Consider the following 14,962-nt stretch of genomic DNA (forward strand, 5'->3'; position numbering starts at 1 on the left):
AATGTTGTTTCAATGTCAGCGTTCAACGTTGATTCAATGTTTCTGGCTGACATTGATTCAATGTTGTTTCAATCATTCTGTGCTTTCTGGGTAGTCACTTTACTTTTGTGGCTAAATGAATATAATGTAAATGAACAACTTTTATTTTAATTTATTAAGTACTCTATCATTTGTGTGCGCTAAAAACAACGTAAAAGAAACAAAACAAAACTTTTTTTTTCTTTCAGGGACATTGTGTCCTACAGAATGGACAAACATCAGTTGACAAGGTGTCAGTGACACATCTAGTGTTTAGGAGGTGCAACAAACGTCAGCAGAGTTTATTTGCCAAATCTACAGTGTACTTTAACCTCACTGGTGATGCAACAGACCAGAGCTAAGTGATTGAAATAAATGTTGAAAGCTCCTGACATTAAGTCAACATAGGACAAAGATTCAGGGCAGATACTGTTGAAATGAACCTTAAGGAAACGTTACACTAAAAGCCAACAGTGGGCGTCACTGGATTTATATAATTTGTTCAGACAATTTATTTTCCAAATTCACTTTTTTACCTTCTGAATACTAGAGGTTTGGGTGGAGGTTCATTGGTGGGGTCACAGACAGTGTCATCTGTCAGGCGAGAGGTCTGACACATCCTAGACAATGTTGCAGTTCACAGATACAGAAACAAACAATCATGCTCAGAGGGTAGCCTTTAACGTTGATTCAACATACAAGTCACCGACCACTTTCAATGTTGTTTCAATGTCAGCGTTCAACGTTGATTCAATGTTGTTTCAATCACTCTGTGCTTTCTGGGTAATTAGTCCAAGTTTGTCATTAATTGAACGTTCAGAAACTACAGCGGCTGTAAAGCGCCACAGCAAAGGTAAACACAGGCAAAACAACCGAACAGGTGATCAACTCAAAACCACTCTCACCTTTTTATTCTCCGTCTCTCTGTCATTTAAGCACTCCCGTTGCCGTGGCAACCTCCTGCGCTCAGCAAGCCGGCAGAAGATTACTTTAAAAAGCCTAACATTCAGTTAATTACATATCAGGTTTTCAGGCTTGATATTTATTTTGCGATTATTAATAACACATCGGTGGTTGATTCGTTAATTTTAATCTCTTGCTCAGTTATTTTGGTAATGGAACCGAAACGCACAGAATTGCGCAACACCTTGTTGAAACAAAAATTACTGAGATTATTTGAACACCTTTTGTTGATTTTTTTATTTATTTTTGTTCTTTAATAAAGTTACGAACGTTTCGATAAGGACTCAGAGGAGGACGTGCTTATCTCAGCGTCCTGGCGGCGTTCAGTTTGTCACCTAATGCCGAGATCGACATAAAACTTTCCTCCATCGACGTATTGCTCCGCTGCTCTAGTAAAGCACAAACAGTTCAGAAACAATATAAAATGAAAAAAAAAGCTATTAACTGATTAAGTCGTGTTTTAGGTTGTTCTTGAAAAACTAATCAGTCACGCCTGATTAGTGGGTGCACTCACACCTGCACAGTGAACCCATTGATTTCTTACAGCGGACAGCGGCTCCCAGACGGCCGCTAAGGGGGTAAACTAGATCCATATCTCATTTTCAAGAGGGCACCGTGCAGAAGTCTGCAACACACAGCAACCTGGGTATAAATGTAAATATCGTTTTAGAATATTGATGTAAAAACTTTAAATCATGATTTCCATATTAACTGTATATTTATAGATCACAGCTGTAATAATAAAAACATGAATTTACTTGGATTTGTTTTTAACTTGAAGTAATTTAAGAACTTATTTTCAGTTTTACTGAAATAATGTTATATCTGTAGTTATCTGATAACTTGTTCATTGCTGGACTTTGGCTTTTAAAGCCCTATAGAAATCTGTCTTAAACCTTGTGTCCTGAATTTTAGCGGTTAGGCTGCCCTCTATCGTTCAAAATGCTGACTGGCAGGTTAGATGGCTTCTCTCGAGTAAGATCAACTCTGTTTTTCTCTGACCTTTACGCGTTTTGTCCGTATCCAATCAGAATTCGTCGTTGGCAAAAAAGACCCGCCCTTACCACCCAATTCAGCCAATTGACTTTCAGTACAGTGACAAATGGGAGGAGCTATTTTCAGAAATTCTAAGGTGTTGTCATCCGCTTTCTTGGGTTTGGTGTTCAACGTTGAATAGATAATATTGACAATGCGGCTCTAACAGCATTACTATTCCTTTGTTTCTGTAGGTGGTGGAGGGGTGTATTATCTATTTCTCTGATACAACGTCAAAGAGAGATAGCTAAGTCACCCATAAGTCCGAGAAAACTCCACTTTGAACAGAAAGCTAACCTGTTAGCTATGGAGGAGAGGAAGGAAGAGGGAGAAGCTGAAATCCAAGAACACGGCCCCGAGCACTGGTTCTCAAAATGGGAACGGCAGTGCCTGGCAGAAGCTGAACAGGACAATCCTAATGAAGAGGAAAGGGAGCAAAGTCAACAGAAACTGTGGCATCTCTTTCAGAACTCTGCTACCGCCGTCGCACAGCTTTACAAAGGTGGGCTTCACACTTCCCCAAGTTCTGCTTTGGAGCTAATGCTAATCAGAGCTAATCCTAACGGTGTCGTTTTTCTGATAGACACAAAGGGTGCTCTTAATACTAATTGCGGAATCAAATTAATTTTAACGTAATATGCTTTCAATGTTGTTTTGTAGCAGTGTATTAGGTTGTTTCCCTAAATGAAGTTTAACCGTCAATATTCTGTGGTAATGTTCTCAATATCGTGACCCTGAGGATGACTGAACAGCTGCTAACGCTAGCCGCTAACAGCCGGTCACCGTGTCAGACCGTCAGACAGCCTCGATAAAATGTGTATCACAGTGACCTCGACTGGCAGAGCTCCGAAGCGTAACGATTCTAATCCAGTTATGTTTTATTTAAAAACAACGTTTAACTTAGAATTTCTAAGACGTTCGGTCTCTCAGTTCGGACAAATGTTTTAGTCTTCGCGTCAAGTTATCTAGATTGTCAAAATGGCGATACTCAGGGAGGGGATTGAAAACAACAGCTGTGTTGACGCTCAAATGCTAAAAAAATTGTTGCAGGTTAGGCGGTGGATATTTGTCAGCTGTGACAGAGAGAAGGATTATTCTAAGCGACCAAAATGCAAACCTCCAAACAGTGCAATCAGGTTGTCTAATGACTCCCTTGATATTCATTGCTACCACAAAATGGCGAAGGGATTAACATAAATGTTTCCGTATTTAAGTTTATGTTCATGTGAAAGTTGTGTTTCTGTCTGAATTAACTGTCAGGTTTCCCGCACAAGTGACAAATATAGGAATGATTGAAGTAGGTATCTTAGTATAATTTTCAGAGTGGTAGGATTTGAAGGAGTATTAAAAATGCTCATATCAAAATTGTGGGTTTAGATAAAAAATAAAGACATCAACATAATTTAAAACAAAAGTTTCTGCAGTAATTTATGTCCCCGAATTAAACGCATTATAAGCTATGGCCAAAGACAGAATATTCACCACAAAAGTTAAGTTATATATTTTTATGAAACTTATTTTAATTCTGTGAATGGCTCTAGAAAAAGCAAAATAAATAGATGTAAAAAGAATTTCTTACCCAGATGTGATGAGAATTTCTCACTTAAAATGTGGAAAAGCTGATTACTGTCATGTTACCCGTAACAGCTAAGCTATAAAAAAAACCCATAAAACATAAATAGAAAAAGAAATATGTGACTATGCATTTACATTACAATATTTCTAACAAATGTTTTTTATTTGTTAGAAAATAATTTTTCTTTAAGAATGTAGACTACAACCACACTCTTTCATCATGTATTTGACCTCAATGTATGAATGTGTTTGTGTTGTGATTAGTGTGTTCTCTTGTATCAAATTAATATTTGTCTGGAGGAGCATTGAAATATTACCCAGCAGACTTTAAAAAAAAAACAAGTCTGTCCACTTTCTGATAAATGAAACATGGTTTTAATTGCCCATAGTCTTATGAAAATCTCAGCTGTGTCCCAAACTAGACTGGAATCTATACAAAACAAAATTCTGTGTATTGATAATTGTCAAAACTTTATCCCACAATAAAAGTTGAAAAGCCCTCAATTTCCATATCCAAAATTCTAAAACGCAGTGACCTGAACATCAAGTTGATTTGACAAGTTTTTTATGTACCTATTTATATTTACTTATTTTTTATTTCTTCCAAAATTGGTTTGATCCTTTGATTATTTTGTATTGTACAAATCATCCGGATGAAGTGTTCAACACAACATTTAATTGCAGTTTTCTGTAATATTGTTTTAAGGTTCTCATTTGACATTTCAGCAACAGGGAAGTTCAGTGTAAACCAAGCAAAAACAATTTTGGAGGTGCTTTAGTGCTTAGCGGTGGCTCTTAACTTTGCGTTGTTATTGACATGCTCCTTGTCAAGTGGTGAAGTCAGTTGAAGATTGTTATCTTTTATTGTGATTACACGTGGTGGAAGAACTTTTCAGTTTACGGTTATGGACTTCTATTCAGGGTGAGAGGCTAAATGAGACAGATGCATTTTTTCACCTGAAAACATGGGCCAGGAAATTAACTGTAACATCAGTCCTGTACAAGAATGACAGCAGAATTCTGGCAAGTTGTACACAATATGTTTGAAAAGTAGAGATTTAATTGGTGTCATATAAAAGTACTAAAAAAATCATTTTTAATATTTTAATGGTAAAACCAAACCTCTCTGGGACATCATCTATTAAAGGGGCAGTATTATTTAAAATTGACTTTTTTGGGCTTTACATAATGTTATATTGTTGTTCTCTCATCAAAGACATACCTCAAGTGTTGCCTTGATTTTTCTTTTTCATGCATGTTTCATAAATCATTTAATATCTATGGCAACCATTCAGTTGTGCAAAACACCTGGGTGGACTTAGCCCTGCCTTCAAGATGCAGCCCTCCCTTGCAACTTCCTCACTCAGAGAGCAGCGATTAGCAAACACCTGGTGGATCTGCTGAGTCCATTATAGGAGCTACTTGTTTGTGTAACTCTGGTAAAAAGGTTGTTAAAGCATTAATAAAGGAGCCATGTTGTGATGACTACCTGAAGGCAGAGTTTCAGAAAGATCAGGAGTTTTTGAAGAGAAGCCCAATTTCACAACATTCTTCTTAAAAACACATTTTTTGTTGGCGTTTCAGGAATATATATCAGAAAATGGGTCTTTGTTTTTTTAATGTTGATCTTCAGAACCCTTGACCTAAATGGGTGTTCATTTAGGTCACAAACAACAAGTCAGTGACTTGAATTGAAACTCAAGCCAATCATCCTTCTATATTTTCATTTTGTTTCTCAGGGCAGTTGGATGTTTACATTCCCTAGAGGATAATTGTAATATCTGGATTTGGAGGAAGGTGAAAAGAAAAATCAACATCAGATACTGCCACATGGTGACTCTTTTGAAATGCTCTTCACAGATCGTGTGTGCCAGCAGCAAGGTCTGTCCCTCTGGGTGCCCTTCCAGAATGCAGCCACAGCTGTCACTAACCTGTACAAAGGCAAGTAACAAATGTCTTATTTTTTTAATTGCCCCATCTTGTGCATCATGACCAGATTTAATAAAAGCAATAACCGTTTTGTTCCATTAGAGAGTGTGGAGGCCCACCAGCGGAGCTACGACCTGGGTGTTCATTTAGGTCACCAGCGCAGGAATAAGGAGGTGATTGCATGGGTTAAAAAGCGACGAAGAACTATTAGACGAGAAGATCTCATCAGCTTCCTCTGTGGTAAAGTTCCACCTCCGCGGACAGCTCGCGCACCGCCTATAGTAGCTATGATGTCTGCAAGTCGGCCATCACCGCCAGAGACAGACAGCTCTGTGGAAGCAGATCTGCAGCCTTTCAGAGAGGCTATAGCTCTGCATGGTGAGTGAAAATGTCACGCTCAGTGGGAAACTGTTGCAGTATGAAGTCATGTAGAGTTCGGTCTGACATTGTTGTATATATTTCTTTTCCCAGGTCTAAGTGGCGCCATGGCTAGCATTTCTGTGCGCTCCGGTCCTCCAGGTTCCCCGACACACCCTGCCCAGTCTCTCAGTCGACGTAGGAATGGTCTCCACGACATGGACCTGAACACCTTCATAGCTGAGGAGATGGCACTTCATTTAGATTCTGCTGCCACTCGTAAACGAGGCTCTGCTCCCCACAGTGACGTCATCACAGACTCACCCACTCACAAACGGAACAGAATGCTGTGAACTGAACGTCGAATCCTCAACTGTCCTCTCCTTGGTGGCCGGTCGGACAGACGATGAGGACAGATGCCTTGGCCGACCATCAAACTCTTCCTCTTTAGTTGCAATGTTACGAATAAAGAAAAGCTTGGATATTATCAGCCTGCATATTTATCTTCTTCCTTATTTTTCCACCCCATTTTACTTTTTTGTAAGAAATGTCACTCATTCTCTCCGTTGTAAAGTTCATTTTATGATTTGTTTTGCCCTCAGTATTCTGACACAAGCACTCATTGCTCTTTGTATCCTTAAAGTGCAGAATGTTGCATTTGAATATTTCTCATTGTGCTTATTTTTTCTCCAAATCAGATGAACCCAATTTATGCCTTCTGTTTTCAGCTTGCATCCAACCTCTTCCTGATTCATACTCTTTTCTGCAGTGCAGGCCAGCATCGGGGGTCTTCAGGAGTCTGAACTGCTGCTGCTGCTGCTGTTTGGCTTGACTTGAAAACGCCACATAGATTTTACTCTGCTGCTGTTTTGTGTTAGCCTATTTGACAGCAGAACTGCCACTCTTACTGTATCGTATGTGTCTCTGCCTTTAAGAAGGCTGCTAGAGTATCTGGTTGTGGTGCAGCAGTGAGCGTGTGAGCGCACTTGTTTCCTCTTTTATTGGCAACACCCTACTGTTTACTCTTCATTAACTTATTGAAACAAGGGTTTATTGCAGCACATCGGTTGAATTCACACAAACCAGTGGGCTGATGGGATTGATGTGTTAACAAAAGATTCTTTGACAAAATCCCCTTATTCTGTGTAATTAGCAGTTCTACACATTAACTGCACTACCATTCATCAACCGAAATGGCTAGTCAGAGTTTCTAATTCCATATGGATGCATCCTGGTTCTTGTTGCATTACAAACAGTAATGGTGGTCAAGATTCGCTTTTGACCTGCTTAATGTTTACATTTAACCCATAGATAGATCATAGTATTGTCATTTTTTGTTCCTTAATTTTCATGATGTGCAACACTTTCACACTCGTGATTTCAGCTTTAAACCTAGAAGGGGCCGGTGGCTGTGAGATTATATTTTCTTTAGCCAGCTCATGGAATAATGGGTGTGTTAGTTTGGCAAAAACGCTTGTTTTTTGCTGATTTCACACGCTGTTTTGTGATACAATCTTGTGTAAGCATGTAAATATGTAGGTGCAGCTATGTGGTACATATTGTAAAAAGAAGTGCTAATCCATTGGGAAGTCCTTGTACAATGATTCTAAAATTAAAGAGAATACAAATGTTTTTGTCCATTTTTTTTTCATCCACGCAAGATAGACTTTGAAATTAATTTCTTAATCTTTTTTTCTCAGAAAAGGCATGCGGAGAAACTGGCTACAAAAGTGATTGCAGTTTTTAATCATTTACAGAAGTTTTTAAGTTAATACCTTCTTTATAAACATGGCTACTTTATTTCCCAGTTACTCTAAGGAAGAACGTTTAAATAAATTCGAACACTACAGTTGTACAAAAGAAGTTGTAAACTGTAGTTCAGCTTTTTAACACATGATGGCGACACACGCTCTATTCTAGGAAGACAAGTACATTTGTGTAAAACCATTTATATACATGGTAATTGGTGTTTACAGCTGAATAGAAGTCCCAGGCCCCATACGTTTCGTTTTTAAAAATGTTGCTTCCAAGATGGAAATCCTAATGAAGTTGGTGTTCAAAGTTTCGGTTTTTAATTCTTTTTTTTTTTTCAATAAAATTTTTGACTCATGTTTCTTTTTATTATGAAGTCTTTGTATTTTTTTAGTTGTTTTATTTAAACCACTTAAGAGTTTCCTATGACTCATTTTGGGCATAAAAGGACACAAAGAATAGAACTTGATTCTGTCTTTTAACACTTGACCAATTTAAACAAAAGAAAAAAATCCAACCAGAAAGGTATTCCAGAAAGCTAGCAAAAAACTTTAATAAATGAAATGCTTTATTTCCTGCCATTATATTTTTTTCCATGTCATTTTCTGATATACTCTCTCCAGTTTTGTAATGTCCATTTCAGATTTCAGTTAATTTACATAATACTGTTAAGAAATGGCAGCTTTTCTGACAATCTTTCCAGTATTTCCAACCCCTACCCCCCCAATCCCCCCCAAAAAATAAAAAATAAATTCTGCCTTTTTCTGCCTGAATAAACATAATTAATTGTTAATTCGAAAATCTACATATTTAAATAGGAAAAAATAATGTTAACCACAACTTAAAAGGGAAAAATAAAATGGGTTCTTTAGGTTGTCTATCATGCCAAGACAGCATTTGTTTAATGCTCCTTTTTTATGGGTCAATACAATTCCCATTATACAGTTTCACACAAAAAGAAGTTGAATTAAAAATAACCAAAAGTTACATAAGGCTAAATTCATCATCTAAAAATGTTGTTCAAAGTACACAAAAACTAAATAAAGATTGCTCTATATCAGGCACATATGTGATATAAAGGTACATACCTGTATATTACATACCAAGCCGCTTTCATCAAAAATTAGAAAATCTTTTTCTCATGAGATTTATTTACTACTTGTTTTATTTTAATTTTTTTTCTTTCCTAATTACACCATTAGGAAAGGGATGGGATTTTAATTTCTCAGTTTATAATTAGCTCAATAAATTGCATTTTAATTCTATTGCCTGTCAAATGCATATACTGGGATTATTTATAAACCTGTTGGCAAATTTACAAGAACAGAAAAATCATGCAAGTGTGAAATACTGAGATATTAATTTGAACTACAGAAAAAACGGTTTTAAATGCTCTAACAGCAATGTTCACTTGGTTAATCCCAGATGCCATTTGATGTTACTCCATTCAGTGACTTGCAGCTGACATAGTGATAAACACAGCTGATGAGTAAACGGAGGTAGTATGTACATTCTTACATCACCTAGAAAGAGACACCAGTGAACACACAAAAAAGTAGTTGAGCCATTACTCCTCCTGAGGTTCTCCAGCCATTCCCAGGCTAGGACCTGTGGTTTGAGAGACCATTGAGTAACATTCCTCTTGGACTTACATCAGTGGAGAAGTAGATAATATCTTTACTGTTGTTATTGTTATGGGCTTTTGGCTGTCAAGTCCACATGTATGCTGTGGAGCAAGGGAAAGTGTACTTTGGTGTGTCCTGAGGCATTTTGTAGTGTTGCTATGGTAGCATTAACAAGTAGCATTAACAGCTTTTAAATGGTCTCTGATTCCTATGTAACCAAAACAAGAGCCATGTTCACATTCTTGAGAAGAAACAAAACCTTTCTTCCAATTTTATCAATAATGTTCATTGACTGAATCTCAGGTTGTAGATATGGAGAGGACAATTTATATTATAGGAAAGTTCTGTTCAGCAAAAAGATGAATTGCCAACCTAATGAACAGTACCAAAGTAGTATTTTCACTCTTGAAATTTCCAACTTAGAAAAGTTTATGGTCAATAAAATTAAGCTTTCATTGCTCTGCTCAAAGGAAAGGTTGAAGGGAATGTAGTTCCCTTCCAATGCTGGCCTTACATTTATGTTATTGTTGATGTTAAATATTCTTGAACCATAGATCATCTCACTCTCTGTGACTCTGAGAAGCCAGTGGATATCAGCAAGAGCTGGATCCTCAGGAACGGTGACTGTTAAAGACTAATCCAGGACTGATCCCGGCAACTCACCAAGGAACCTTGTTTGGGGGCAGCATATGTTAGACTTTAGGATTTACAAAGTAATGTCTAAGCTTCATAATGTTAAAGAAAAATATATTACATTTTTTATAAACAGATAATAATATACAGGCCAGCTGATAGCGTAGCCTGTGCCCAGGATAATAAAATTAGAACCTATAGCGTTCAGTAACTTATAGAAACATATTATTTATTATTTACCATTTAATGATATACAATGCCGCATTTTGTTTCTCCTTTCTTCTTCCCATCACCTTTTGCTCCATATATTTACAGATTTTCGAGTTTCTAAGCCTTAGAAAAAGGTTTTATATTCCAGCTAGATTAATAAAAGTGACACAAATAATATAATGTTTCAACTTATATTAAAAGACCTAAATGTATTTAAAAAGTAAGTCATTCTATTTGGAAATTTAATTAAAATTAAATTCAGTTATATAATTAAATGAAATTACTTTAATGTGACCACAGGGTTTGCCCAGGGTTGTATGAGGTGTTAAGCAGAATATGATTTAGGGGCTCCTCTAACCCAGCTCAAAGACAAAGATTAAAGTTATAGCATCAAATTGTAGCTATTATATAATTTGATATAAAAATTATATATCAAAGTCCATTTGATCCTGGGAAGAATTCACCAGAGTGAAAAACAACAGAACTATGAAGATTATTTTTTGTACTTTTTCCACGCAGCCTTTTGAGCTGCATCTGTCAAATAAATCCCTCTCTTTATTTTAGATGAATAAATATATATATTATCGTATTTTAATTTTAAATGTTATTTTTAATATTTTCTATTATGAGTTATTATTTTCAGTTACTGGTAATTGTTTCTGTTTTTCATTCTAAAGTCATATAACATGGACGTATTTTGTTGTTATAAATCAAAATCACTCAGTAGGGTTAAAACTATAGAGAGGGTGATTAGTCGGCAAATGGATTGCTATGCAAGTTAACCAATAAGATATAAAATGGATAATGTATTTGTATGCTTAACAAAATATTCTCAGAGTAAAAAAATTAAGTAACACATATTAAGTTTATGATTAGTAGTTTTTGCTGGTTGTGATTGGATGTTATAGTGTGAGATGTAAATACACACACCACACATTGTTCTTTGTTCACAATGAATGTTGGAGTGTTGGGTGGCACAGTGGTCAGTGGGCAGCCGACATACAGAGGCCACAGACCTTGACTTGAGCTTGAGTCCCCTCCTGTCTGCCTCATGTCTTTTCCCCCTTCTTTCTGCTGACCTTCAGTCAGATTACTGTAAAATAAAGGCCATTAGTGCCAAAAAGCTGTTTTTAAAAAAGATATGCATATTTACTTTAGTCTTATTGCACACTCAGTGTGAACCTCTAAAACTGTAACACTAGTTGAATTATTTTGTGGGTTTATGTGAGCACCCTCGAGCCAAGAAAGTGGCTTGTATTTCTGACTCCTTTCTTGGTATAGTGTTTTACAAAAGTGAAAATACTATACCTATTTTTTATTTTTTTTGAATACCTGTACTGGTATTCAAATAAATACCAGTAGGTGTCTTGCACTGCAAGAACACCTTCCAAGGTGCCCAGTTTGAGTGAAAGGTGACACACAGGTCCACGACAAGGTAAAACTTTAAAGGTGTACGACCAGACAGGAGTCCAATACGCAGGGGCGTGGAAGGTGCCCCCAGTTCAATGCTTCAACTATGTCATGGTTACTGGTGTATGAAAAAAAACTTTTTAAAATAAACAAACAAGCCAGATGACATTATAATTTTTTCACTCAAAAAAATAAAAAAATAAATGTTTTCCCATTTCATAGTCAACCTTTGCAGATTTTTGATAACACATCTCTGATCTGATAGCACCTGCAATGCACACACTTTAAAAGCCTCACTCTTCGAACCTAACTGTGGTTTGACACTAAATCACAAAGAGCTACCAGCAGGAACTCCAGTCAAGAAGCAAGTGCAACACACTCAAAATGTCAGTAAAGAACTTTCAGGTCAATAGCCACACTTGACTCCACAAATTTTGGGTTCACCAAAGTAAAACACTCGATTTGATCTGCACGTCCATCACCATATAGTCGAATCAAGAGCAGTAACATTGTACAAAAGTATCTGCTCTACCTTTCGGCTACTAACACTGAACAGTTGTTTTCTCTTTTGGTTCCAGACTCTAAAGGCTCCTGTTTGACGGAACGATTGAAGAGAAAAAGAGCTGACCGCAAGCTGCTTCACACTTCAAAAGAAGCGCTGCGTTTTTAAGCGCATGCATGTGGGTGAGGGAGGGAGAATGTGGGATAGAGTGAAAGAAAGAAGGAGACATGATGAGAAGCAACAAGTATCTGAATGTTCCAGAAAACCCCTCGAAGACGGCCATCTGGACTGCATTCACACACACTCACAAACACAGAGACATATAGGTGTCTCCACGGACGCCGTCTGGTCTGAGGGACAGAGCTGATGGTGCAGCTTGTGAACCATTGCATACAATGGTTCACAAGGTCCTAATAAGAATTTCTGTTCAAATATGCTCTTAAAACAATTTTAACTGAAAGAAATATAAAAGTTAAAATAGGTAGTGAAGTAAGTTCAAAACATCAAATTGAAAATGGCACTCCTCAAGGAAATATAATAAGTCCTATGTTATTTGTTAAAATGATTGATGATATTTTTAGTAAGATAGATAAATATTTTGGAGTATCGTTATTTGTATGGAGAGCCATTTCAGCCAAAATTAAATAAAAAAATAAATGGGTGAAATAAATAAAAAATGAGTAAAATAAATTTAAAAGATGAAGAAAATGAGTTGAGTTATTTATTTCACCCATTTATTTATTTAATTTTGGCTGAAATGGCTCTCCATATATTTGCAGATGACGTCCTTATTTGGAAAAGGGGGAAAAACCTAAAATTTATAAATAAGAAAATGCAAGAGGCAATATAATGTGGAAGATTGGGCTTTAGAATAGGGTTTTAGAATTTCAATATCTATCTAAGTTCATTACTTTTACTAATAGGAAATAAATACTAATGTAAATCTTAAATTGTTTGAGAATGATGTAGAAGGGATAGATCAGATTAAATATTTAGGAATTTGGTTTGAGAAAAATCTTACATGGAAAATACATAAGAAAAATAGGGAAAAGTAAAAAAATCCTAAATATAATGAGATGTTTAAGATGTAAAGATTGAGGAGCTGATAGAAAGGTATTAAAAACAATATACATAGGACTAATTAGATCAGTAATTGATTATGGATGTATTGTATATAATTTAGCTTCTAATGGTTTACTGAAAGAAATGGATAGAATACAATATCAGGCTTTAAGAATTTGTTGCGGAGCAATGAAAACAACCCCAGTATCAGCTTTACAAGTTGACATGGATGAGATGCCACAAGAGCTCAGAAGAAAACAACTAGCCATAAATTATTGGACAAATGTTAAAGGACATAAGGAAAATTATCCTCCAAATGTTATGCTACAACCTTGTCAAGAAAAAGTAAAAAATAAGAGAATTAATAGTTTTGGATGGATTATAAATAATGAGATAAGTGAGATAGGAATACATCATTATTTAATTAGTCCTGTGGTGAGTATTCCCGGTACTCCACCTTGGTTAAGTGGAAAACCTGAAGTTGATTTAAGCTTATTGGAAAAAGGCAGACAAATAGAAAAAAAAGAGGTGGAAGGTATATAAATAAAGAATATGCTGAGTATTTACAAGTATATGCAGATGCTTCTAAAATGTTAAATGATAAAATTGGAATAGCATTTATAATTCCGGACTTAAATATTATGAAAAATAAAAGAGTAACAGATAGATTGACAGCTTACACGGATGAGTTAATGCTATATTAATGGCTCTAAAATGGAGTGAGGAAACAAGAAAGAAGGATATATTGATTTGTTCAGATTCAAGTAATGCATTAATAAGTATTTTAGAACAGAATTCAGAAATGAGACAAGATATCAAAGTGAATATTAATCAATCAATTTTTAGAATTAAAAAATATGGATCCCGGGTTAAGTTAATTTGGATTCTTGCTCATATTGGAATAGTAGGAAATGAGTTGGAGGATAAATTTGCTAAGAGTGCAGCAAAAAGGGACACACACACTTGTGAGATAAAAATAAAGAAAATGTATGTAAGAGTTCTTGCTGTGTAAAATGTTATTCAGGGGTGACACTTAGGTATCAGTGTGATAGGTTCACAAAAAATGTTTTCCTGACAGTCACAGTTGGTAAGAAACAAAGATTCCCATTAAATTCCATAGGAAATGAATGCGGGACATTTTGGACCCACTCACGGAAGAATGGGGTAGTGATATATAACATGCCATTTCTTAAAATGTATAAAAGGTAAATTAAAAATCTGAATTGCATGACATCAATAACATATTTCTTGAGGAATACCTGGAATATGAAGTGATAAACTTTTCATTACAAAGATATTGCAAAAAGATGACCTCACTGGGTCAAAAAGGACCCACTTACACTTCAGAGGGTTAACTGTGCTATCCCTGTTGTCCTTAGTTGTTGCTTGCACCACAGTCATCCAGCATCATGACATGGGATTAATCATAGTTTTTGGGGTCGAAGCTATGTTTGACCACTCCAGGACATTCTCCATAATCCCTCAGTCTTGATTATACCTGGAGAGGTCCGAATGAGGTAACATAAACAAGTAAAAACAAACACACCACACACTCGTATGTCTTTCTATCTTTGTTGGACTTTGCATTATTCATTCATTTCTAGAGCCTAATGATGACCCTAAGAAAAACCTAACCTTTACCAGTACATGCTTAACCCTAAACCCAAACTAAACTTAATTCACACCTTAGTTCTAAGTCTAACCCCTCACTCAAAAACAGCTTTTTCTTCTTCTGGGACCTGGGTGTTTTGCCCCATAAAAAAAAAAAAACTTTTTTCTTATGGGGCTTCACACAGTGAAGAGTATTTGAAAATTGACCCCTCCCCCCCACACACACACATGTGCGCACACACGCACGCGCACGCACACGCACACACACACACACACACAC

General features: G+C 36.3%; 2 protein-coding genes across 2 annotated transcripts in view; one reads left to right on the forward strand and one right to left on the reverse strand.

Annotated features, from left to right (window-relative positions):
- Positions 1-954, reverse strand: part of abcg2b (ATP-binding cassette, sub-family G (WHITE), member 2b) — an 18,785-nt gene extending 17,831 nt beyond the window's left edge. The window contains exon 1 of the mRNA XM_008404895.2: positions 924-954. The gene's annotated coding sequence lies outside the window, so the exon portion shown is untranslated. The remainder of the gene's footprint in view (positions 1-923) is intronic.
- A 1,058-nt stretch (positions 955-2,012) lies between these two features.
- On the forward strand, positions 2,013-7,509 carry hapstr1b (HUWE1 associated protein modifying stress responses b). The gene is made up of 5 exons (XM_008404886.1): positions 2,013-2,113; positions 2,211-2,518; positions 5,452-5,532; positions 5,623-5,898; positions 5,992-7,509. The coding sequence occupies exons 2-5, from the start codon at positions 2,323-2,325 to the stop codon at positions 6,228-6,230; spliced, it is 792 nt and encodes a 263-aa protein (XP_008403108.1). The 5' UTR covers positions 2,013-2,113; positions 2,211-2,322; the 3' UTR covers positions 6,231-7,509.
- Positions 7,510-14,962: the final 7,453 nt, after the last annotated feature.

This window comes from Poecilia reticulata, linkage group LG1, assembly GCF_000633615.1.
Source record: "Poecilia reticulata strain Guanapo linkage group LG1, Guppy_female_1.0+MT, whole genome shotgun sequence".
NCBI lineage: Eukaryota > Metazoa > Chordata > Actinopteri > Cyprinodontiformes > Poeciliidae > Poecilia > Poecilia reticulata.

Coding starts and splice junctions, on each gene's coding strand:
- hapstr1b (XM_008404886.1), top strand. CDS start 2,323: ATGGAGGAGAGGAAGGAAGAGGGAGAAGCTGAAATCCAAGAACACGGC. Junction 2,519..5,451: donor CGTCGCACAGCTTTACAAAG/GTGGGCTTCACA, acceptor TGCTCTTCACAG/ATCGTGTGTGCCAGCAGCAA. Junction 5,899..5,991: donor AGAGGCTATAGCTCTGCATG/GTGAGTGAAAAT, acceptor TTCTTTTCCCAG/GTCTAAGTGGCGCCATGGCT.